General features: G+C 41.3%; 3 protein-coding genes across 3 annotated transcripts; all 3 read left to right on the plus strand.

Annotated features, from left to right (window-relative positions):
• The first annotated feature begins 2613 nt into the window (after positions 1-2613).
• Positions 2614-7060, plus strand: panx2 (pannexin 2). The gene is made up of 5 exons (XM_053319531.1): positions 2614-2842; positions 4150-5264; positions 5621-5756; positions 6222-6410; positions 6741-7060. Exons 1-5 carry the CDS (start codon positions 2614-2616, stop codon positions 7058-7060), a joined length of 1989 nt encoding a protein of 662 aa, XP_053175506.1.
• Positions 7061-9038: 1978 nt separating this feature from the next.
• On the plus strand, positions 9039-17282 carry trabd (TraB domain containing). The gene is made up of 10 exons (XM_053318507.1): positions 9039-9106; positions 9564-9604; positions 10161-10227; positions 10973-11139; positions 11283-11423; positions 11772-11882; positions 11962-12101; positions 13821-13993; positions 14435-14528; positions 14621-17282. The coding sequence occupies exons 2-10, from the start codon at positions 9581-9583 to the stop codon at positions 14790-14792; spliced, it is 1089 nt and encodes a 362-aa protein (XP_053174482.1). The 5' UTR covers positions 9039-9106; positions 9564-9580; the 3' UTR covers positions 14793-17282.
• A 274-nt stretch (positions 17283-17556) lies between these two features.
• Positions 17557-24470, plus strand: selenoo1 (selenoprotein O1). The gene is made up of 9 exons (XM_053318506.1): positions 17557-18204; positions 19158-19361; positions 19462-19639; positions 20031-20161; positions 20347-20624; positions 20791-20959; positions 22250-22435; positions 22651-22807; positions 23022-24470. The coding sequence occupies exons 1-9, from the start codon at positions 17645-17647 to the stop codon at positions 23247-23249; spliced, it is 2091 nt and encodes a 696-aa protein (XP_053174481.1). The 5' UTR covers positions 17557-17644; the 3' UTR covers positions 23250-24470.
• Positions 24471-24793: the final 323 nt, after the last annotated feature.

Below are 24793 nucleotides of genomic sequence, written 5' to 3' on the forward strand. Positions count from 1 at the left end.
CCGTGCCGGGAGATGCAGCGAGACATGGTGAGTTCATTTTTATTGTTTTCTCTCTGCGTGCACATGGCTCGTTTGTTATCGTTAGTTTGGTATTTCTCCGGTGACAGTCACGGATGTGGACAGGTAGACAGCTGATGCAGGTCCAGCATCCAGCATCTTTAGAGAGTCCGACAGCAAGATCTCCTCTTCTCTCATGCACACACACACACACACACACACACACACACACACACACACACACACACACACACACACACACACACACAAGAACGCTACACTTGATGTTTGAGCCTCGTCTCTTGCCTGGCTGGTCGGGAGCTATCCGCGACTCCGGTGCTGAAACGGCTCGTAACCCGCATGCAGCTGCAGTTCACTGCAATGCAAATGTCTCTAATGGAAGTGTGATCCTTCCGGATGCGATTCAGTGTCCGTGTGCTGGACTCACATATCTGTAAGGAGACAGCAGTGAGGAGCATCCCAGCCAAACATGAGCTAACTAGGACATAGTGATCTTCCCACCCTATGAGATGTTCCTGCAGTGTTCCCACAGGCACTTCTGCATAGTTAAAAGTGTGGGCACTATGTGGACACTTTTGTTCTATGTCCTATGTAATATTAGTGTAAAATAGTATCCCTTTACATCTTCATAAAAAATTAGTGGGGCTGCTATCCGGTCAGATGTCTGGATGTCTGACAACAAGTAATAGTCAAGCGGGCTGAAAGTTCTTCCCTCTTCAGCCATCATCTAATTTATAATGAATGAACAGAGCTGTCTTGGATCCTAGCTCTATATCTTTGTAATTGGCTGTACTGATCATAGCCAAGTGGGATGCTGTAGTAGCCAGGGAATGTGGGATTCCCTGTCTAAACACTGGCAGCATCGCCCAACTGTAGGGCATAATCTGTTGGACTGGAACAGTGCCAGTGGCTTGCAGACAGGAGTACAGCCTCTAAAATGTCATGCTGCCCCTTTAAATTTAAATTATACAAAGTTCATATCTCCTCTGAGCTTTCTTCAGACAGTCGGTGAGGATGTAGGCAAAGTTGCCTTGATTAAAAAGGCAATATGTGGACAGAGCAGAGTAAAATCAGTACTGTATGTCGCCATATCTCACAGGACATCTTGTTCTCTCCCTTTTTTTGGTGTAACAATAATTACTTGCATGAAGTCAGCATAAACAACAGCCTTGAATAGTGTTTTCTGATAATATTTCAAATGAATCCTCCCCTTATGATCTTTCTCACCATGACGATGAGAGTGCTAATACGAGTGCGCTAATTGTTCTCTGTACTTGTGAAACTGCAGTCCCAAAGGTTCCACTCTGAGATATTAATTACACTTCCCATCCCTGGACTAAAGGGCTTGGCTTTTAAGGATTTCATAGATGAGCTATGTTTTTGCGTAATGAGAGGAAATGGGGAGAGGAAAGAGACATAGGGGGAGAGCAAGAGCAAGAGGTTGAGGATTGTTGATGGGAAGGGGCCATGTATTCACACTTCTCGCAAGGGACATTCACATAACTGTGAAATCAGTGTGCCGTGCAATAGCCGCACAATTACAGCACATGCATACACATTATATATGCATGTATGCACAGGACAAGACATCCCACTGGCAAGTGTCTGAGTTCACCTGACATCCCAGGGTGAACATGCTGTTCCACAAAGATCATGACCACCAGGTGTCCAGAAAGAGGTAGGGGAGAACGTTTGAAATAGCAGATGTCCAGAAATAAGATTGCTAATATTTACAGACAATTCATAATTGGTCAACATAACTAAACAATCTCAGAGTAAATTGAGTTTTTAACTAAAGATTAGCTCACTCTCCAGAGAATACATATGCCCTTTAGTGTCCTTGTTCGATCAAAAGCAAAAAACCCTCTCAGATGTAACAACATTAACACACTCTACTGGTCAGAGAGTGAGGATTAGTCGTCCTTGGCCACAAGACTGCACCATAGAGGACGAAGGATGAGACCAGGGAGCTTTTCTAAGGAATGTGTGAACAAATATAAATCCACTCTATGGCTCATTTAAAAATGGTGGCGCTAATTGCATATGCCATGTCAGCACCTTGTAGCACACAGTAATAATACCTTGTACATGCTTTTTTTATATAAAAACATTTGCATAACCTCCATAACTGGTTCTCTATCTTGCAGGAAAGGATTGGTCAGAGCACCTCTTGACCAAAGCTCACGTAACAACTCATCAGCCAACAATCACCCTCCTTGGGGATCGCAAGGACGTCTCCTAAACTGAGCTCATTCTTCAACCTGCCACACAGAGGGTGAGGACAGAGGCCAGGCACTGTAGAGACGGGGCAAAACGCAGAGATGCACACAGAAGAGGTCTAGTGAGGAGCATGCTCCTGAACATTATGTGTGTCTCTAACAGAGAACAGCTGTGAGCAACAGCAGAAGAATCTAAGCTCAGGAGAAAACAGACCACACAGTATGACCCACTTCTTTCCCACGTGTGGTGACAGGGGCTGAAGTTGTGTGTGGGTGTGTATCAGACAGTGGCAAGAAGTGTTTAACTACAGCAGGGAGAGTGTGGTGTCCTCTCCAGCCCAGAGGGGGGTTGTAGTGTGTGTCCTTTGTGTCCCAGATGCAGAACATCCTTGATCAAAACTTAGACATGGCTACAGCTCTACTCGCCGGCGAGAAGCTAAAGGAGCTGATCCTGCCAGGCTCCTCTCAGGATGAGAGAGGCGGGGCACTGGCCAGCCTGATGGTGCAACTTAAACTGGAGCTGCCCTTTGATCGTGTCGTTACTATAGGGACGGTCATCATCCCCATCCTGCTGGTCACTCTCGTCTTCACAAGGAACTTTGCAGGTGAGATGTTCAGCCACTAAACAGGTGTGTTTATACAGTGCACTGTACATACCTTGTGTCTCACCACAAAAATATTAGGACAGTTGGAAGAATGAAATTTAGTTATAACTAGCATTATGTACAATTAGCCATGCAGTACTTTTGTGTCTCCTGTGACACAGTGATAAGAGGAAGTGATAGTCAGAGATCAGGCAGGCAAGGAAAAGGAGAACTCTAGAAAAGTTATAGAGCGAATAAGGCAGATTGGAGATAGGGGGGTATGGTGGATTGTTGGGAAGGGGAGGAGGACGATTAAGAGGAAGAGTGGAAGCGATGGATGGGTGAGATTTTAGTTCATCGCTGAGTCAGGCTCTCTGCATAGCAGCATTATCCAGCTGGGAAGGAGCATTTAACTTGAGTAGCAGAAGAAATATGGGTATCCAAGCAACTTCTCTCACACAGTTATGTGTTTGTGTTATCATATTGTCAAAGAATTTGTAGATGAGTCAGCACAAGGACAGCCTGGTGTGAGGTTATTGCATATATTGACCTCATCATCTGCAGCATAAAAGTGTAAATTCTGACTTAGACTCTTAGACTTGTACTTAACAAGCATATAAATATGGTATATGTATTTAAGTGATACAGAACATTTTCTACAGGAAGTGTTCCCACTCTATCTGAGCCATGAAGACACTTTTATCTATTTCAAAGAAGCTGTGTGTGTATTGTTAGAGAGGCACAACACTTTATGCTGATCAGATAGAGTGATTCTTAAGGATTCTCTGAGATACAGCACTAATTAAAAATAAACTGATTGAAGAGATCAGCAATAAAATTTGAAAAGAGCTTTGCAAGTGGCATCACTGAAATACATCTCAGGAAATATCAAGCCCAGTATCCCCAGTTTAACCATAACCACTATTTGAAAAGTGAAATCGAACCATGATAAAGTTATTACCTGTGTCTGCTTTAAGTATGTGATGCATTTTGCAGCTCTCAATATTGACTTACAGTACTCATTGTTATGTACATATGCACAGTACAATGGATGCTTTCAACAAAGGTTTCAGGTATGTTTACTTTTTTCACATTTGAATAACAAGTTAATAAATTGTTCAAAAAAACTGTCTGGCCTCTAGTTGTTTGCATTTTGGTGTGTCTAGCAAAGTCACATGACAGGAATGAGGACTGAGATTATGAAAAAGTTCAGGATGTAGCAGTGAAAAATGTGTCTTTCAGCTAATACAAAATTAAATTATGTTATGAATGTAATCCTCCATCTTGTTAAAGCAATTTTTGAACTGGTGTTTTCCTACTCTCTTTAGAGGAGTCCATATACTGTTACACACCACACAACTTCACCAGAGACCAGGCACTGTATGCAAGAGGCTACTGCTGGACAGACCTGCGTGATGCTGTACCTGGTGTGGAATCTCACCTCTGGCCTTCACTATTTGAACACAAGTTCCTGCCCTATGCTCTTCTGGCCTTCGCTGGAATCATGTACATTCCTGCGTTGGGCTGGGAGTTCCTTGCCTCCACGCGGCTCACTTCAGAGCTCAATTTCCTGCTTCAAGAGATTGATAACTGCTATCATCGAGCTGCTGAGGGACGAGCCCCAAAGATCGAGAAGCAGATCCAATCTAAAGGACCTGGCATAACTGAGCGAGAGAGGAGGGAGATTATAGAGAATGCAGAGAAAGAGAAAAGCCCTGAGCAAAACCTGTTTGAGAAGTATTTGGAGAGACGAGGCCAAAGTAACTTTCTAGCGAAGCTTTACCTGGGACGCCATCTGGCTATTATCTGCCTCAGTTCCATCCCCATTTCCTACCTTAGCGCCTACTATGCCCGCCAAAGGCAGAATGAATTTACCTGTGCCCTAGGTGAGCCGCCAGACATTAGCAGCTATTCAGAGCTGAAGATCAGGGTCAACTGTAAGCTGCCTGCTGTGCAGCTACAACGCATCATGGCAGCAGTAGACATTAGTCTACTATGCACCATGAACCTCATCATCCTGATTAATTTGCTGCATTTGTTTGTGGTGCGAAAGTCCAACTTTGTATTTGACAAACTGCATAAAGTTGGTATCAAGACACGACGACGTTGGCAGAAGTCTCAGTTCTGCGATATCAACATCCTGGCCATGTTCTGCAATGAGAACAGGGACCACATCAAGTCTCTTAACCGACTGGACTTCATCACCAATGAGAGCGACCTCATGTATGACAATGTAGTCAGGCAGCTGTTGGCTGCGCTTGCACAGTCCAATCATGATGCTACACCCACTGTAAGGGATTCTGGAATACAAACAATAGATCCTAACATGGATCCTTCTGATCTCGCAGTGGGAGATATGGTCACTGAGCCTCTGGTCATCAAACGGCCCCGCAAGAAGATTAAATGGATCCCGAGCTCAAATCCTCTTCCTCAGTCATTCAAGGTAAGGCAGTCAGTTGTCTCGGAATAATATTCTTGTCTCTAGTTGTAATTCATCAGCATTTATTCAACTGCACCAATGACAGCAGTGGAAACACTCTAAATGTACTCTTCTCTGCAAACAGAATAATATTAACTATATCATATTCACTGGAGCACAGCAGTTCATATCAATATGAACTGAAGAGTCTGAATAAGTTTTGTCCAACTGAGCCCTATCAGCTTTTGCTAAGAGGCTTTTTCTGTGGATGTGGTCTTCATGTAGAATTTCCAAATTATATTTAACAACTCTAAAGTGCTGCTTTAAAAACCTTTTTGTTGAAGATGTTATATAATTACCTATTTTTTTCCATTGCAAAGGAACCCCTTACCACGACACGTTTAGAAAACAACACAAAGCTTGAAAAACCCAAACCGCTCAGACGAAAGACAGTAGCAGACGGCTTCATTGCACCACTTGTGGATAGCAAGGGGACACAACATCCTGCAACAAAAGGTACCCAATACAATGGAAGTCTATGTCATGCTAAGAAATACAAATTTGCTTTAAGGGTGCTTTTATTAATATTTTAATACTGATTAATCACATTACAGTAGTGTGTAATGTGAAATGTTGTAGTAACAATCCCACAGAGAATTATCACTATAATTCTAACTCTGTTCCCTTCAGCTCTTTAGAGATTGTTACCTCCTTTCAGCTTATTGTTTTGGTTTTATGCTCCACAATCTTACTGTTTGGTTCACTTTTAGTGAAAAAACTTGTAAATTGTATACAGCTAGCTGGTGAACTGAATGGAGCATTTAGTTGCTCAATAGCCAAACATTTCCCTCAGGAGTTGGTGAAGACCAAAACAGAGCTAAACGGAGAGTGAATATTAGACTTACATTCATCAGGTGGCCAGAAGCACAATTCTAAATGAATGCTAATGTTATGCCAAGTTTTTATCATTTTTAATTGTAGATTTAAGTGGGATGGAGAAAAAGCACACTCGCAACTTCTCTCTGGATGTCCACCCGTATATGCTGACCATTCGTAAGCCCAAGGTGGAGGCCATAATCACAGAACCCCTACCCACAGAGCACAACTTGGATACAGTATATCTTGAAGGCACACACACTATTGTTCATGTGTCTGGTGCCGCCATTACAGGTAAGTCTAATCTGTCACCACTATTGCTTTTCCTGGTTCAGGGCAGAATACAACACATTTTTTTGTATTTGTTTATGTGTCTGTCGTCATTTGTTTGTTGTTGCTGTGATTTTAACTTGTTAGCTCTGTGCCGCCTGTTGTGATTGCTATTTTTAATATTGCCTTTAATAGTGTATTTTTCAATATGTAAAGCACTTTGTGATTTTGTTTCTGTGAAAGGTGCTATACAAATAAACGTTACTTACTTACTTACAATTCACTGAGCATCATCATTTGACTTTGAGTTTCTCTTCCTTACCACCTTATTGTATGTTATGCTTACCTTTCCAGAGACTAAGGTTTGCTCTCCACAATCAACGGACACTGTGTTTTCTACAGTGACCCTGCCCACCACTACATACGTAAATGGTGTTAGCCCCAACCCTCCATCCAGTGAGGATCCCCTCAGTCCTAAGTCCTCTCCTCCTCCAAGGGATGCTCTCACCCAGGCGGAAAACCCTGAGGCTCCACCACCCCCTCTGGCCAGAGCCCCAACACACCAGCTGCTGAACATTCATCACACTCTCTTTGAGGAAGAAGAGGATGAAGAACAACGTAGAGGCAGACTGGCAGAGAGACCTGGAGAGCTCATCGCCGCTGGGGAATGTTGAAGACGGAGACAAAGAGGAGTGCTGACTGAGATTCCTCTCCTAATCCCCCCTCCCACAAACACTACACTCTGCACACATGACCACCATGTCAATCACCTCCTATCAACAGCCACCTCTACTCTCTGAATGAACTCACAAATTTCTGTGATGAGATAGCGAGAAGATGATATGGAAAACTCAAGTCGTGAACTGAACTTTTAGATGGGAAAATTATTCAGAGAAGAAAAAAAACAGACAGATGTTTGTGTAGTGAATTGTGATGACCAGAGTGTACTGTAGGAAATTCTGTCATATTCACATCTCAGGATGACTGAAGCTTATCACCCTTCAATGAAACCAGCAGTGATATAATTCAACAGGGTGCTACAGTGCAAGGTCAAACAGCTATATCGAATAATGAAACAAATTACTTAAATGAACGACTATGAGGGATGAGCGAGCTTTCTAAAAAACAAAAAAAAAAGATACACCATATGCATATCTGCAAAGAGGACTGCATTATGGCTTAAAAAAGTATTTTAAACACATATGATAACGCTTTAGTCCCTTTATCCCAATAGCCAAGTAGACAGGTAGCTCACGCAATACGGATGTTGAGATCTGCACAATTAATATGCAAAAGATCACAATATATTTGTGGCAATAATGTTTGCGCTTACAGCATCATATTTCACAGAATGCTATACACATAAAGACACTGTATATGACCCAGTGTTTGTGGGGTGTTTATAAAATGAGACACATTTCCTGGCATTATCATTACCATTTCATCATTGATTAGGAACGTGTATCACTCAACTATAGTTACACGTCATTAATAATAGGTAAATTGGCAAATTATATTAAGGAACAGCAAAAGAACAAACTCTGAAATGAAATGGTGGCTTTGAGGGACAAAGTAAAACTTTAATAAGCTCAGAAATGCAGATAGCCAAGACGTCTAGTGCAATGTGGGTGTTTTTGACTTTTAGTAGCAGCTCCAATATGATGATTGGAGTTAGACTCACTGGTAAAGTATATGACTTGTGTGTTCTGCTGGCTTCTTGTGGGAGTGCTGTGATGTGAAGTGAACGATGAGTAAAAAGGTTTTTCACATGATAGCTATAGTATAAGCTTTTGATTGTCATTTGCTGGTCTGACGCAATCTAAATTTCTTTTAGTGACTCTGCCCTGTCTCACACTTGTGCTAATATCCGTTTGATCACCAAAAAAAAACAAACAAAAAACATAAATAAATGAATAGTTAGAATAGTTGGTCTGTTATTTGTAGTAAATCTAATATAAGATATACTAGCACTTTTCACAGGGAACAAGTGTGGACAAGGGGATGGGTGCCTCCACAACCTCTCCATATGCATTTCTTGCAGCTGCACACATTACAGGAACGCCAATAACCTTTCTGCACTGACATACCAATATGACATCAACTGTAGAAGAGATTACTACTTTTGTGAGGGGCTACTTATAGGGTAGACCTATGCATATTATACTCATATCTTCTTATACAAACACACTTTGACTACTGACTTGTGATGGGAGATAGCAATTTTCCAACTTCAGCTTCCGGTTATCCTCAGTTTTGGTGGTAATAACAGATAATCAGTCTTACTGTTATACTGTTATGAAAAAGGTTGATTCAAAATCCCCTTGATGGACTACTCAAGCACACTAAATGCATCCAAAAGCACTTTAAGACTTGTAGCACGAGTGTGTGTGAGAGCATGTTATGTTGAAACACAGCTCTGCTTAAACTGATTTTGTGTAATTTTCATGTTGAGACTGTTGTGTTGAGATAAATCTCTTGACAGGTCTTAATGCTGGTAAAAACGTGGAGAGGAGAGTCCAGACTCTGATTGTAGGGTGTAAAATGTTATAATGAAAATAAATTAAAACCATTTTCTTTAATAAAAAAGGAACGCTGCATGATCTGTCATTCAATGACTACATGTACCAAGGTGCAGCGCGGCTGTCATTTGCAGTCCAGTAGTGCTGTAACGCTGCTGCTGCTGTAGTGGCGAAGAGCACACAGACGGGCTGGCTTGCACAGTAAGTTGCAGCTACTTGACAGCTATCGTGTAAAAGAGTGAACATTATATATTTAAGAATGACAGAATCTGGTGTAAAATTAGTCCCTTTTACCACGTGTGTGTTTTGACTATTTTGCTGGACTTGCTAACATACATTAGCTTGCGTTAGCTGTCATCATCCGGTAAGTTAGCTAACCAAACCGACGAATCGTCAGCAAATGCTCAATGTTTAGCAGTCCCGAACTGGGAAATAACATCAGCTAACTAGTTTATATAGCTACCAACAGCAAGTCACGTATTCCCTAAGCGGTTTTATTCTCATAAATCAAAGACTGATACCACTTTTTTCTCAGTAACATTATAGCATTTACTACTGTTAGCTGCGTTTACACATAAAGCGACGTCAGCAGTCTGTAACGTCCCTATGGTCATTGAACGCCTCACGGTGCCTTCATTCTGCTCTCTGTCACACGCAGCTTTCAGTCCTTCAAACATGGACCAAGACAACAATTCAGAGGTTTGTACATGTACATATGTATATACACTATATGTGCATAACGTGTGTATACGGTATGAGCGAGCGAGAGAGAGAGAGAGAGAGAGAGAGAAAGGAGATGGTTATGACTGATATTTTGACAGATGTCCCGCTCACACTGGGGTAAGAGGACACACTGGGCAGTTTGTGTGCTCTGTCACAGGCTACTTTCGGGGACAAATTTCAGACTTAGTTAATTGGGGACGGCTTGTGCAATTGGGGACAAAAGCTGTGCCGCCAATTGGGAAAAGGTAGATTTTTGGGTCAGTGATGTAGGTAAGGGTTAGGCAAGTAGTGGTGACTGTTAGGGTAAGTCTCCAGAAAATGAATGTAATTATGTAATATCCCCAGAAGTGACCATGGCCTTATGCGTGTGTGTTTGCAAAAAATTACAATTGTAATGCCATCTTGTTTCATTAGTTTTCCAGTCATTGTAAATGTAATTTGCAATCTCTCTCGGTGAGCAAAAAATTGTAAGTTTGTGCTGATGCAAACGTGCCCAGTCTCTTAAAAAATTTCTGTTTTAATAATCTCACAGGATGAGTCAGTTCACCCATCAGAGGATCCTTCAGAAGAGGAACTGCCGTGTCTACCTCCAGGGCTCTGTAAGTGCTTGTTGTTTGTCTTTTTTACCAACTGCAATGTGTACATGCTGTATTTCACAAGAAAGATCACATAGTGCCTGTTTTTTGTCCTTTAAAAAAAAAAAAGACTTTGTTATGTCATTGTCTCTACTACGCAACATTAACACTCAATGCTACTAAATTTAAACTGGATTATTTATCAGCCTAACAGATTACTGCAGCAGCCTTTTTATTGTAATTTCTCAGTTAAATAGTCAATCTGCATGGTACGATAATGAAAGCCTTACTAATTCTATCTAATTATCACATTGTGCTACTGTCTGCAGCAGTCATAGATCAACTCCAGATAAACACGTCATACTCTACCAAGAATGCAGTTTTTCCTGATACAAAATGCATTTGCCAATAGTTTTGTTACTGTAGTCACTAATAACTGGACAAAGAAATCTCTTGTACACTTTGTGTATTGTGGAGTGCTTTTCATCCTTAGACTTGTTTGAATATTAGTAAGCAGCTGTAGTTTAAATCTTCTACATCATTAGCAGTGAACCTGACTGTGTGAAACTCACAATCACTCATTACTGTTAGTGTTAAAAGCACTGAGATTTAAATAGTTTTAACTATTGCTGATGTGTCTAAGAAAATCTAAAATAATCGACAATTACTGGAAAAAAGGAACTGTCTTCCCTTGAACATTTTGTAGAAGGTTAGACCTTAAACCTTATTTTTCTGTCCCTTTAATACCGTCCCTGTTGTTTTTGTCTAGCGGATCGTGAAGCAACGGAGCTGCTTTGGCAGTTGCGATCCCAGCGCCGCCAGTCGTCTCCTGACCTCCCAGAGACAGTGACCCGTCTTACTGCCCCTGATGGCAGCCTCCTATACCTGGTGGGCACTGCCCACTTCAGTGACAGCAGCAAAAAGGATGTGGCCACGGTGAGCCAATGAGAATTCACAACAAAATTAGTATAGCGCAGTCTTTACTTGCTCCCTCACTGCGCATATGCCATGTGTTGCTCTCACATTCTGTTTCTGTCTCTTGTCTTACATACTCACTTCTCTTTTTCTCCCTCACACAGACGATCCGTGCTGTGCAGCCAGATGTGGTTGTGGTGGAGCTGTGCCAATACAGGGTGTCTATGTTGAAGATGGATGAGAGTACACTGCTGAGGGAAGCCAAAGACATCAACCTGGACAAGGTTCAGCAGGCCATCAAACAGGTCAGGCTTTCAGAAAAATGGGAATTAATAATGGTTGTAGTGTGAAAAAGAGCAAGAGGGAGTGAAACAAAGACAGTGAGGGTATTGAATATTTTAAACAAAGCAGTAATGATGTTCTGGTATTTGAAACGGCTCTTGCGGAATTGCTGCATGCACTCATTGTTGATGAAGAAATAAATCAAAACGATGCACATTCAGGATTAATTATGAGTAAAGAGCTTTTAGTCTTGAATTTTGTCTTCTTTGTTTTCCAAAACTATGTCAATGTTAATGAAGTGGTACAACTGCTTACAGCTTAAATACAAACACTATCTGTGAATGCTCATTTCTGCCCTCTGTGTTTATCAGAATGGGTTGATGTCTGGCCTGATGCAGATCCTCCTGCTCAAAGTTTCAGCTCACATCACAGAGCAACTGGGCATGGCTCCTGGAGGAGAGTTTAGGGAGGCCTTTAAAGAGGTAAAACATTTTTTTTTAAAGTTTTTAAAGTTGTGTTGATTTTATCAGCTTCCTAATTGGATTTCTTCTTTCTGCACAGGCTGGACGGGTGCCTTTCTGTAAATTTCACCTTGGGGACAGGCCCATCCCTGTGACGTTCAAGAGAGCCATTGCTGCTCTGAGTCTGTGGCAAAAGGCCCGTCTCGCCTGGGGTCTTTGCTTTTTGTCAGACCCAATCAGGTAGAAACTCCAATGAATAACTTTTTGTCATAACACACAGGGTTATTAGTAGGTGTGCATATTGTTAGGATTTTATCAATACAACCACTGCAGGTACCCTAACCCTAACTAATCTCACTCCTCATGCCTAACCTAACCAACCTAAACATCCTAACCATCAAAGACAACAAGTCCTAGCCAGTCAAAGGCATAGTGGAGCAGATCATGCCTTTGTCATCCCAGGAAAAATAAGATGGACTGTGCAGCTTCATAATATTAGAAAAAAAATTCTAAAATGTAATACAAATTTATTTTAGGGGGGAAATGTTTGTAATTTGGAGAGTTTAAAGTATTTCCTTCAGTGTTTTTAACAGGACTGGTTCTTGTGCCAACTACTCAATGCTGTTCACTGGTCTCTCTTCAGAGGATTCATTTTGTGGAAATGAGGCACATAAGTGTGGTTTTACAATGAGTTTAATGTAAATGCTAGATAACAAAAAATTGTGAAATTTGGGGAAACTATGGTAGCGATATCAAACATTTTGCATTGAGCAATACAAAATGCATTACAGTGTAAGTGTAAGCACAGTGACTATCCACTTATCTGTGTGTTCCATTGAAAACAAAGCAATGTGCGCCCACACATATTTCCCTGAGTACATGTAACTCTGCCAATTTGTTTAACTGCTAGTGTCTGTCAGATCTGACTGGCAGCTTTCTGGATTAACTGATATTATGCTCATCCTCCCTAAAATGGCTGTTGCATTTTCTGAAGTATGAAACAGCTTGCTTAAGGGACTTACACGGAGTGAATGCATGAAAATAAGGTTTTTATGCCGATTTTCTATAATGACAAACTCATTATGAGCTTAGCAATTACTCCCAATGATTGTATCCAGATTCAGAGACTTTGTAGCCTGAAACCATTACGGCTGACAGACCAGTTTAAAAAGTCCTCCAAATGTAGTCTTCTGCTCAAGTTTGGAAGTACACAACTATTGCTTTCAACTTCAAACCTTGGGAAATATTATGTGACCATGTAGTTTTTCTTAGATATTACTGTTTGAGATTTCATCAGCCACAGTTGATCTATCATGTATTGCCTTAACTACAGTAGACAGATAGGTAAACCACAGTGTTATGCAAGACAGTCAAAAATTCAACATGTCATAACTCGTTCTTGGGAGGAATGTGTTCTCATTTGTCAGCTACATCTGAAGCTGACAAATGTCAGTCTGTTTGGTCAAGGCTCAATGCGTGTGGGCTTCAATTACTGAATCAGAAATCTTTGAATTGTTTATGTGTGGGATCTCCCACTAATCCAGACTGGATTGTAGCGGATTCACTGTCATTATTACAGTCATTATTGATATTGTTTAAAAATCCTATCAAACGCATGCAGATATGTTGTGCTCATTTTCTACTATGGAACAGTAAAAACTATGAAATTTTCCTTCAAAAATAATAAATATTTAAAGTTAAGGGTTGTATGATACTTCAAGAGGTTTTAAATACTGCAGGTTTAAAATGTTTGAAAAAATGTTTCCAAAATGCAACGTAATGCTGAAAAATCATGCAGATTTTATCAAGTTTGGCACATTTCTATTGGTTCCTCTTTCTTCACCGTATACTAACCAGAATAGTGCGTGAGAACGGAAAGAAGAACAAAAACCAAAAACTGTCTTCTTCTTCTCTGCTTGACCTCCATTTCACAGTGTTGTCCTGTGTGTCATGTTTCAGTAAAGAGGATGTAGAGAAGTGCAAACAGAAGGACCTGCTGGAGCAGACTATGTCAGAGATGATCGGCGAGTTTCCTGCTCTCCACCAGACCATCGTGGCCGAGAGAGACATCTACCTCACACACACGCTCCGCCAGGCTACCCGCTGTGTGGAGGCCCCCTCCGATGCCCAGAGTGGGTATCACACTGTTAGACTGAAGATATACTTTTTTTTTTTTACTATACTTGATGTTTTCATTCACAAATTTATTATAAAATGTTTTCTTTTCATTCCGTACATGTTATAGATTTCTCATTTGAATTTAATATCAAACTTTGCTTCTTTTTTTTTTTTTTTAAACCTGTTTGCTTGTATTCACTGTGAAACCAAAAACATTCATGCCTCAATGTAGTTTGTCAGCAGTTAATTTGTTCTAGATTCTGTAATTTCTGTTATGTCCAACTGAGGATGTCGATGTTCAATGCTTGTTTTTCTATCCCTAGTATATTGGATAATTCATTTTGAAAAAGTAAAGTGGCAATGTTTTATGTAGGAATAACGTGGTTTTATATGGACTGATAGCTGTACAGGTGTAGATTGTTTATGTGACAGAACATTTCCTCTTTCTTTTGTAGTGCCTGCTGTAGTGGTGGGAGTTGTGGGAATGGGTCATGTCCCTGGCATAGAAAGAAACTGGGAGAAACAACTCAACATTAATGAAATCATGAGGTATACTTGTCTTTGTATTCAGTAATAGAATAGAGTAGAAGACTTCCTGTAATTGAGTTTACAGCTGCTCTGTCTGTCTTTCTCTTCCTCAGTGTTGCACCTCCATCACGCTTCGGCTGGGTGGTACGCGCGGTCATTAAAGGCGTCATGATGGGAATGCTGGGATACGCATGTTACCGTGCTGGAGGGACTTTAGGACGAGCTCTGCTGTCTTTACGTTCTGTCCAATCATTACTGGAGAATCTGCGGCCACCCCCTGCTTGACCCCACTGGTCTCCTCAAAGCCATCAGTGACACGACCTTTGATTTACGAAAACAATGCATCATTCACCAATGGCCTTAAAACAGGAGGTGAGGCTGGAGGAGAGGGTTCATCAGCCCCAAACTATGAACTTACAAGGACGTCAGGGGGTCAAGAGCCTCCCGCCTAGTACTGATGTCCCTGTAGACGCAGCAGGGCCGTACTGCCAAAGAAACCGTGACAGTACTCTTTATTCGCTTTCATATTTTGTGCAGATCCTGCATTTTGTAAGGTTTACAAAGGCCAATAATTCCTTCTGAATAGATTTCCAATCTCCATGTCATTCCTTTTGATGACTTACAAAGTTTTTATTTGACAGTATCATCTTCAGTCACCTACCCCGGTTCGACTGAGCCATTTTCTGAGAGACACTTTTGTAAAGCTGTCTCCTCCTTGTTCCTTCCTCCATTCTGGTGCCAATTAGCATGTTTTGGTAATTGGCTCATTTCAAGTCCAGCACTTTATAAGAGACTGGTCAAGTCTTGTACTGTACATGCAGCCTATGGGAGGGAAACAAAAGTAAAATATCAAGTTAGTCATAACTAATATAAACAAATTATATATGATTACATATTATAGTTGGTGCATGTATTAACACCATGAGGGTGTGAGGTAAATGTCAAACAAATGTTTAAATTGGAAGGTTGATCATCATTTTCTTAATTATTGAAAAAGTCACATACAGGATTAGGATAACACAAAACTGACATATGTTCCATGTGCAGGGTCCTGCCTACATCAACAGACAAGTGCCTCATAATGCAGCTGTAAGGGCTAACAGTGTACTAAAGGGAATGGCAAAAATGTGGGTTATATGCATCTTACACAAACGACAACAGTCAATGCAACTTTCTGAGATTCTGTCCTTTTTTCAATTTAAGTTCCTGTAGGCATATTTTGGAAATACTGTTGCCCTAAATACAGACATTCAGCTTGTGTTGTCTTGGTTTTGACCAAACTGGCCCTTATATTAACACAAACACCTCTGTGTTGAACAGAGACAGAACAGGCTTAAATGTGGCTCAGGACAAGAAATGCATTGACCTTGTCATTAGGGCTGGGCAATATATTGATATTCTATTGATATTGTGATAATAGACTAGATATAATCTTAGACTTTGGATAATGATATTGTGATGTAGCATAAGTGTTGTCTTTTCCTGCTTTAAAAGGCTGCATTACAGTAAAAATGATGATGCAACTTTCTGAAATGACCAGATTGTTCTAGCTACTCTATTATTTGCCTTTACCCACTTAGTCAGTATACCCACATTACTGATGATTATATTAAACATGTCATTACATAAATGTTTAGTGAAAGTCATCCCTACAATTCTGTCACAATATGGATATTTGGTCAAAATATCATATTTGATTTTGTCCATATCGCCCAGCCCTACTTGTGATTTGTGTATTTGATTGTACCTCCAATATGAGGCACCTTCATGTTTTGAGTTTCAACACAACTGGCTCAATCTGAGTAAAGGTTCATACTTGACATAGAAAATTATGCATCTTGTACAGAAAGCCATCTCAGAAAACCTTCATGAGAGCTTCTGACATTCAGTGCACCAGCTGTTTGTACTATTATGATATATGCATTATCACTTCCTAGTCTGACTGTAAAATGGAGACAGGAAGATGATAGAAAATGAAATGGGTTTGTTTCTCTCAAATTGGATTGAACTTGACTGGTACGAAGGAAAATGACGGTTGAGATAAAGCCTTACACTGCTATCACTGCTGCCTTTGACCCTCAGATTGCCTCTTCTGCTGAGGCTCATTACCACCAACACTGATGTGTATCCATAATACAGAGCCTCTTGTTGCACTTGTAAAATGTGGCTATAGATGATATACCTGGATCTTTGTTTTGTGGGAGATGTCCCATTATATTTTACAGTCTGAACAAGGCTTGCATGGTTGCAAGGCTATAAACCCACATCAATTTCCAGATATTCCTGATCTTGGATTTAAGTAATTGTATATACAGTGCTCACATTATTTTTGACATTTACAAGATGTATAAAAGGAGTTCAATTACTCTTGAATTTGTTAAATGGTCCAATTAATTAATATTGGACCCTGAGTAATTGAAGCTGTGTGATTTAATCTTACAGATATAATTAGGCCACTCACAAGGTGTTCACACATTAAAGTAACTCAGATAATCCGTCTTCCAATCGATACATTTATCCTCTACTTTATGATGGTCCCTCATCAGTAATCCAGTCAAACATATGTCTGTCTCCCTCTCCTGTAATTCCTTAAGGTTACATCTACTGTGTGTTTGCCAAGAGAAAAGTGTATGAATGCCTATAATTTGTTGTCAGTTTTGTTTCCCCACATCCTTATGTGGTATTGTCATTGTTAAGAAACCAAACATTGAATCCTAAATTCTGTAATGAATTATAAAACATTTTAAGTAAAGATGAATTATATTTGCCTCAAAATCGTTAATTTTTTTCCACCCGGTTGCACAATAGCTGAAAAGATATGAATGCACATTTTGGGTAAGAATTCTGTAATTTCATCTTATTTAAATGATATATGTAGCCGTGTATGTTAGCGCTATTTATACAATGACTACAATATAATTATGTGAACCGTTTTATTAGCTTGTTTTTATGTTTATTTGGATTTTTGGTAATGTGTCGTTCCGTCCGAACTGCGTGTTTCCAGTCGGACAAATAATAATGTAGCACCACTTGTCTCGCAAACATCCGCTGTTGCTTGCAGGATTATGAAAGCATGACTAGCAAGTACTTTATAAGTGCGCAAGCGACTATATAAGCGGTCAGATGGGTGCAGTTGGATGGCTTATCTAGGACCGCAGTTGGGACGGTGTCGTTTTTTCCTCCCAGGTGTGTCCGCCTTTAGACTCTTCGGTACCGGTGAAGTCGGGATGGATGAAATGGGTCTGGCCATGAGTCGTTCGCCTCTAGAGCGGCTCGACTTCGACAACGTAGCCCTGAAGAAACTTCCTCTGGACCCCTCCGAGGAGCCGGGTGTGCGACAGGTGAAAGGAGCGTGTTTCTCTCGGGTCAAACCGCAGCCGCTTACAAAGCCCCGGTTCGTGACCGTGTCGTATGAAGCCCTGGCGCTGCTGGGGCTTGATGGAAAGGAGGTCGAGGAAGATCCTCTCGGGCCAGAGTATCTCAGCGGCTCAACAGTGATGCCTGGATCCGAGCCCGCTGCACACTGCTACTGCGGCCATCAATTCGGCCAGTTCGCCGGACAGCTGGGCGACGGGGCGGCCTGCTACCTGGGCGAGGTAAAGGTGCCTCCCGGCCAGAAGCCAGAGCTGCTGCGGGAAAATCCGAGCGGCCGGTGGGAGATGCAGGTGAAGGGAGCAGGACTGACTCCTTATTCCAGGTACGAGCTGTTTTTAATTGTTACACGCAGAGCAAACCTTACATCAAGATGTTTTTTTTGCCATGCTTATATTGGATTTATGAGATGCAGGTGTCACCGCATGTTGCTCCGCAAAAAACTGATGAAATCTTGATGAGGTAGAATTGGAGAAGTTGAAGAATCTCCCAAAAATAATCAGTAAACTTTAGTTGTCGCAGCTTCCCTCTAACTTTAGTGCAGTTTAAAGTATTTTTAAAAGTGCTTTATAGATGACTGATAACCAGTAATAAATAAGGAGGAAAAAAACAAAAATCAAATATCTCAATTTTTTATTAACTTTCTTGAATCATGTTTTTTATTGTGCATTCCAGGTAATATCAATCAAACTGCAGTTGGGGTGTTTTGATAAGTAAAAATAACTCAAAAGGTAAATACAGGTAATTTAACTTTATTAATATTTTTTTTTAAATTCAAAGGAATTTAAATGAACATAAGATGCAGTATAATGGATATAATTTTCTTCTAAGTGGCGGCTGTGGCTCAGGAGGTAGAGCGGTCGTCCTCCAATTGGAAGATTGGCGGCTCCTCCAGTCCACATGTCGATGTGTCCTTGGGCAAGACACTTAACCCCAAATTGCTCCCGTTGCTGGTGAATGTGAATGAATGGTTAAATTCCCCCTGATGAGTAGGCATCCTGCTATCAGTGTATGAATGGGTGAATGACATGTAATGTAAAGTGCTTTGAGTGGTCGCAAAGACTAGAAAGGCGCTATATAAGTATAGTCCATTTACCATTTACCATTCTAAGTGTGATATTTAACATAAAAAGGTGAATTGCAGAAAATTGCAACACAAACAGCACATTATGTCTACAATCAGTTCTTTGGGACAGTATAAGGAAAGGATAAAACAGCAGAAATTGAATATGCATTTTGATGTCATGTGTATGCTGTCTCTCTCTCTCTCCTCCATAGACAAGCTGATGGCCGTAAAGTCCTTCGCTCCAGTATAAGAGAGTTCCTGTGCAGCGAGGCGATGCACTTCTTGGGTGTTCCCACCACCAGAGCGGGCTCCGTAGTGACCTCTGACAGCAAAGTGGTACGAGATGTGTACTACAGCGGAAACCCTCGCCATGAGAGATGTTCCGTGGTCCTCCGCATCGCTCCCACTTTTCTCAGGTGAGTAGACATTGCGCCTCTGTCATCTATCACAGATGTGCAAGCTTCTGGGTGTGTATACACAGGAGTTGTTTGTCATGGTTGTGCACTACCCGAGCAGGTTTGGATCCTTTGAGATATTTAAACGCGCAGATGAACACACAGGCCGCCAGGGTCCCAGCTACGGACGTGATGAGATCCGAGGACAGATGTTGGATTATGTCATTGAGATGTTCTACCCCGAGATCCAGCAGAATTTCCCCGACCGGGTGGAGAGGAACGTGGCTTTCTTCAGAGAGGTCAGAGCACCCGACTGGCACTTTCTCTCCCAGCCGTCCACATCCAAGTTTCAGTCAATGATTTATAAGTTTTACAGCATTCACTCAGATCAGCATCTAATCGATTCAAGGCCTGACATTAATGTTTGAAGCCAGGAACATTTGGATCCTCTTATCCGGTTAAGCTGCTGTAGACATCGTGACTGCATGTACTGGGTCACTGTGCCCTCTGCTCAATACAAGATTAAGATATTAACAAAGAATTAAAGTCTGGATAGAGACTTTTGACATTTTGCTAATTAAATTAGTAAGCAATCATATCATCTATGTACCCAGGGTTTGTTCTTCAGGATGCAGAAAAATCATTTTCTCCTGGTCATTTACAAAACGTCTGTTCTCTTCCTGTTTGTAGGTGATGCTTCGTACAGCTCGGCTCGTAGCTCAGTGGCAATGTGTAGGATTTTGCCATGGAGTCCTGAACACCGACAACATGAGCATCCTGGGACTCACACTGGACTACGGTCCATATGGCTTCATGGACAGGTCTGATATTTACAGAGTGTTGATGGTTTAGTGATCTAGGTTCAAGGTTTTTAAAAAGCCTTTGCATTTGCTGCAGAAAAACATACTAAACAACATCATACAGTAGTACGTTGAAACGATAATGAACTGGTAAATGTAATCGTAATGCACAAGTTCAGGATATGAAGTTCCCTTGTCTCTCTTAGGTTTGATCCAGACTTCATTTGCAATGCCTCAGACAACTCTGGACGCTACTCCTACCAGGCCCAGCCTGCTATCTGCAGGTGGAACCTGGTGAAGCTAGCAGAGGCTCTCAACCCAGAGCTGCCACCTGACCGGGCAGAGGCCATCATGGAAGAGTACCTGGATTTGTATAATGGCTTCTATCTAGAGAACATGAGAAAGAAGCTGGGGTTATTGAAGAAGCAGGAACCTGAGGACGAGATCCTGATCACTGAGCTGCTGCAGATCATGCACGACACAGGTGAGACAAAAGGGTGAGACAAAAGGACCCAATACTCTGATGAGAGTATTGGGTCTGTGAGAAGTCCTATGAAGCACTGCAAAAAGCCCCGCTGCTCTTAAAAACCACATATGGGTGTCAATTTCAGTTTCCTTCTTGATCACTACCTTGTCTGGCTCCTGCATAGGTGCTGACTTCACCAACACCTTCCGCAGCTTGAGTCAGATCTCCTGTCCCACCGAAGGAGAGAGCGGGGGAGAGGAGGAACGTGTCAAAGAGGCTGCAAACCTCCTGCTGGAGCAGTGTGCGTCTTTAGAGGAGCTCAAGGCTGCCAACAAACCCACTATGGATCCACGGTGAGCTAATTAAGGTTGCCACACACTGTGCACTTTCAGGTTTTGACTCATTTCATACTAACATTATCTGTTTGGGTTTCAAACATACCTGGAAAATAAACTTTTAAAAACTTAAAAAATGCATCCCAGAGCATCAATTTGATATATTATCAGTGTATAAAGTTGTTATGGTGGAAGTGTTATCAAATAGTTGCCTAGTAACACATCCTCTAGGCGAGAAGCATTATTATCATTCATTTAGCATCATATTTTCTGCTCACTTGATCCAATATTTATTCTTGTTTTAGCTCCACATACCCTTATGGGGAACCATCTGGCTCTTTAGCTGCTATACACTCGAGTATATTCACAAGCTCATCACTATCTTTGTCTGTGTGTTATTTGGTGCTGTGCAGTTAGTGGACAGCAGGGTTCACCAGTGCTTTATCATAGAAAACAGCCGTGGTGCAACTGAAAGCAGAATGGGGTTTGGAGTGGAACTGAACCAAAACCATGAAGTTTGGGGCATAAAACTAAAACAATGAGCTGAAAGACGCTAAAAAGCTCCTTGGAGCTGAAGGATACTGCAAAGTTGGATTAGAATAGAATAGAATTGTGTTTGTCATAATTAGCAACCTTTTTCAGATTACTATTATTGGATTACTACAATTGCTCTATTGTTACAAAAGTTTTAATTAATGCAGCTTTAAAGTTTTCCTCCACTGAAACCTCTAGTATTCACTTGCTGTTTGCTCACTCAGATACATTTCTGTTACTGAAACTCAACCATAGTGGAGCTACTTTTTGGAAGTTGCTACCTGTACTCTGACAAATAGAAACTAACTTTGTATGGGAATGGCTTGTGCAATCTTGTATCTGCAACAGCCCATTTGTAACATCATGGAAACAGCCACGATCTGCAGTCAGAAGTCAAACAATGTTAGAGAAAATACAACCTTTCCTGTTCTAATACAGTCCAGCGTTGTGTACAGAACAGTGTAGATTAAGTTGGGTTATATTTTGGAAGCCATAGAGGGGCAACCGATCACAAAACCAGATGTAAACATGAGGTTAAGAGTAACTGGGGTAACCTTTAATCATGTTAGCTGGTCTTACCAAATTGGCATCTTGTGCATGTAAACATAACCAGCATAGCAGAATGTGCCATAAAGATAATGTCTGTCTTTTCTTTATCTCATTACCTCATATTCCCCATGAAGTATCTAACAACAGGTCTGGACTGAATGCATTGGCAGAGCTGTTCCTCTTTACACATTTATAAGTGTTATGCTTTCTGCCCGCTGTTGACAGTGAGCTGGCGATGCTGCTCTCTATGGCTCAGAGCAACCCAGCGCTGTTCCAGATGATCTCAGACAGGATGACAATAGCGAGGCAGCTAGAAAGGCTCAGCAAACTGAAAGACCTGATGGAGACCAACGAGGATGAGCTCAAAATCAAACACGCCAAGGAGTGGACCCACTGGATCACACGCTATAGGTGAGATATCTGCAGGAAATAATGAGGGGGGTGGGGGGACAGTCAGCATGAAAACTGCATGAGCCGGATGAGAGATATCTGTGTGGATGGTGATGAGTGAAGTGTGACTGATAAAAGGGGCGGATAGAGGGAAAAAGGAGGAAATGGGCTGTTGAGTCTGGCATTGTTCTATTACTGTAACTCTGACTGAGCGCTTTGTGTTATCACTGCTGCAGGAAGCGTCTGGCTCGAGAGCTGGAGGGACAGAGTGATGTGCAGGCCGTGCAGGAGGAGCGGGTGAAGGTGATGGACAGCACCAACCCACGTGTGGTCCTCAGGAACTACATTGCCCAGAATGCAATTGAGGCCGCTGAGAGTGGGGACTTCTCTGAGGTCAGCATCTAATGTGTTGATCTTTAACAACACATTTAAGTGCATCTGAGCTAGAAAAAGAATTAATACTTACCATAAAAAATTGTGTTCCAACAGCACACATTTTTGCATACAGTACCAAAGTGAAGATTACACTCAATTCCCTTTTTGCTCTCTTCAGCTTTAGCGTTTCACTTTTGGGGTTTTTACCTACTCTCACTTCCCTGTGCCACAGGTTCAGCAGGTCCTCAAGGTTCTGGAGAAGCCTTTCTCCTCCCAGCCAGGTCTGGAGCTTCCTGCGTGGAAGGGACGAGGTGGAACAACCGAACAGGGAGAGAGGGACGAAGGGGATGAGCACCAGCAAGAGGGGGAGGCATCAACATCCTCTGCCCGAAACCCTGTTCCCTATGACAGCAAGCCTCCAGCTTGGGCTCATGAAATCTGTGTCACATGATCTTCGTAATAACTTCCCTTAGCATTAGCTTGCCTGCCTAAAGTGAAAAGAGAGTTGTTGGTTTTTTTTTTACTTTTTATGAGACTCCTCTCCTCTCCATTCACTGTACCAACTCTCTATGGCTTTGGCAGGCAGTGTTAGGGAAGTTAGCATGAGACACCCCACAGGCATCCTAGATGATACAAGGCAGTCAGGGAATGAGTTGAATTTGGTGCTACACATACATTATTACAAATATGACATGGCTATGGCTATTGTTGGTCAAAAGCTTTTTACCATGTGTGACGTGCCAGGAAACAGTCTTCTAATTATCATTTTCTTCCATGTCTTGAGGTTTATGCTTAAAACAAGACATTTAAAGAGGATTTAACATCAGAAGGGACAATTTCAAGGATTTAACCCTTTGTGGATGCCCCTCAATTCCATTGGCATTAATTGAAAGAAGAAAACAAAGTATTTTTCATTTCTTGTGACTATGCCGCTTTACAAAGAAGCCCCTCTGCCTATTCCCTGTCTGCTTTGTGTTAACTAGCGAGTAATGACGACTCAGACAACAAGTCCTACAGTGGCCTGTCTGACTCTGACAAACTGCAGGGTGTCATCTCAATTTATACCAAATATTATGATGTTTGAAACAGTAGATGATGTTTCAGCCATGTTTCGTGAGTGACAGGGAGTGATTGCACTTAATCATAAAGCCGCACTAGAAAAAAAACGCACACAATATATTCTCCTGTAACAGAAAACATTTACCATAGTCATAACATCACTTTATAGGCACTGAGTCCAAAACATCAAATGATACAGTTTTGTGTTATCCACAATGTTCACCAAGGATCAAAACTACCACTAAGTCAGAGCCAGGCAAGTAAAAAAAATGGGAACTATGTTTTAAATCTGACTTTTGTTGTGATTACACATGCAAACGTGTCAGGGGAAGTTTATTACAGACTGTTCCTCAACCATCACAATTATTTGTAGAAAGGGAAACACACTTGTCCTCATTCACAAATTAGTTTTAACTGTATTGCCTCTGCTTCTTGAACGAGTCGGTTTGGTAAATGAATTCATTCCTTTTGTCAAAATGAATCCACAAGTAGAGCAGAATTTGATAAAAATGAGATTATGTCTAAGAGTTTTTATTTTTCCTTAATACATTTGAAATATTTCCTGATATATGTTCCTCACCTGTAGCCGTAACATATTCTAATAAACTGAGCAGTCAGTAGACGCTGTGTGTTTATATTTTGTGTGTAATGTATAACAACCATAGCTGTTATTTGCATTTTAGGAACTGAATGTCCGTTGTGTTATATGTTTATGTTTATGTTATGTTTCCAGGCAGCCACTAGACTGCTCTACATCAATATTAGCCATTCATATTTTCCTCTTCATAGAAATATAATACAGATATAGATCACATAATCTGATGTTTCTTTATATAACCATCATTCTAGTAGTTTCATAACCACATAGTGGTTAGATCTCTCTCTCTCTCTCTCTCTCTCTCTCTCTCTCTCTCTCTCTCTCTCTCTCTCTCTCTCTCTCTCTCT

The sequence above is a fragment of the Scomber japonicus genome, chromosome 5, assembly GCF_027409825.1.
Source record: "Scomber japonicus isolate fScoJap1 chromosome 5, fScoJap1.pri, whole genome shotgun sequence".
Lineage (NCBI taxonomy): Eukaryota > Metazoa > Chordata > Actinopteri > Scombriformes > Scombridae > Scomber > Scomber japonicus.

Excerpts from the sequence above, each read along its gene's own strand:
- panx2 (XM_053319531.1), top strand. The coding sequence starts at position 2,614 with ATGCAGAACATCCTTGATCAAAACTTAGACATGGCTACAGCTCTACTC. Across the intron at positions 5,265-5,620 it reads CTCTTCCTCAGTCATTCAAG|GAACCCCTTACCACGACACG; the intron begins GTAAGGCAGTCA and ends TCCATTGCAAAG. Across the intron at positions 6,411-6,740 it reads GTCTGGTGCCGCCATTACAG|AGACTAAGGTTTGCTCTCCA; the intron begins GTAAGTCTAATC and ends TTACCTTTCCAG.
- trabd (XM_053318507.1), top strand. The coding sequence starts at position 9,581 with ATGGACCAAGACAACAATTCAGAG. Across the intron at positions 12,102-13,820 it reads TTTTTGTCAGACCCAATCAG|TAAAGAGGATGTAGAGAAGT; the intron begins GTAGAAACTCCA and ends GTCATGTTTCAG. Across the intron at positions 13,994-14,434 it reads GGCCCCCTCCGATGCCCAGA|TGCCTGCTGTAGTGGTGGGA; the intron begins GTGGGTATCACA and ends TTTCTTTTGTAG.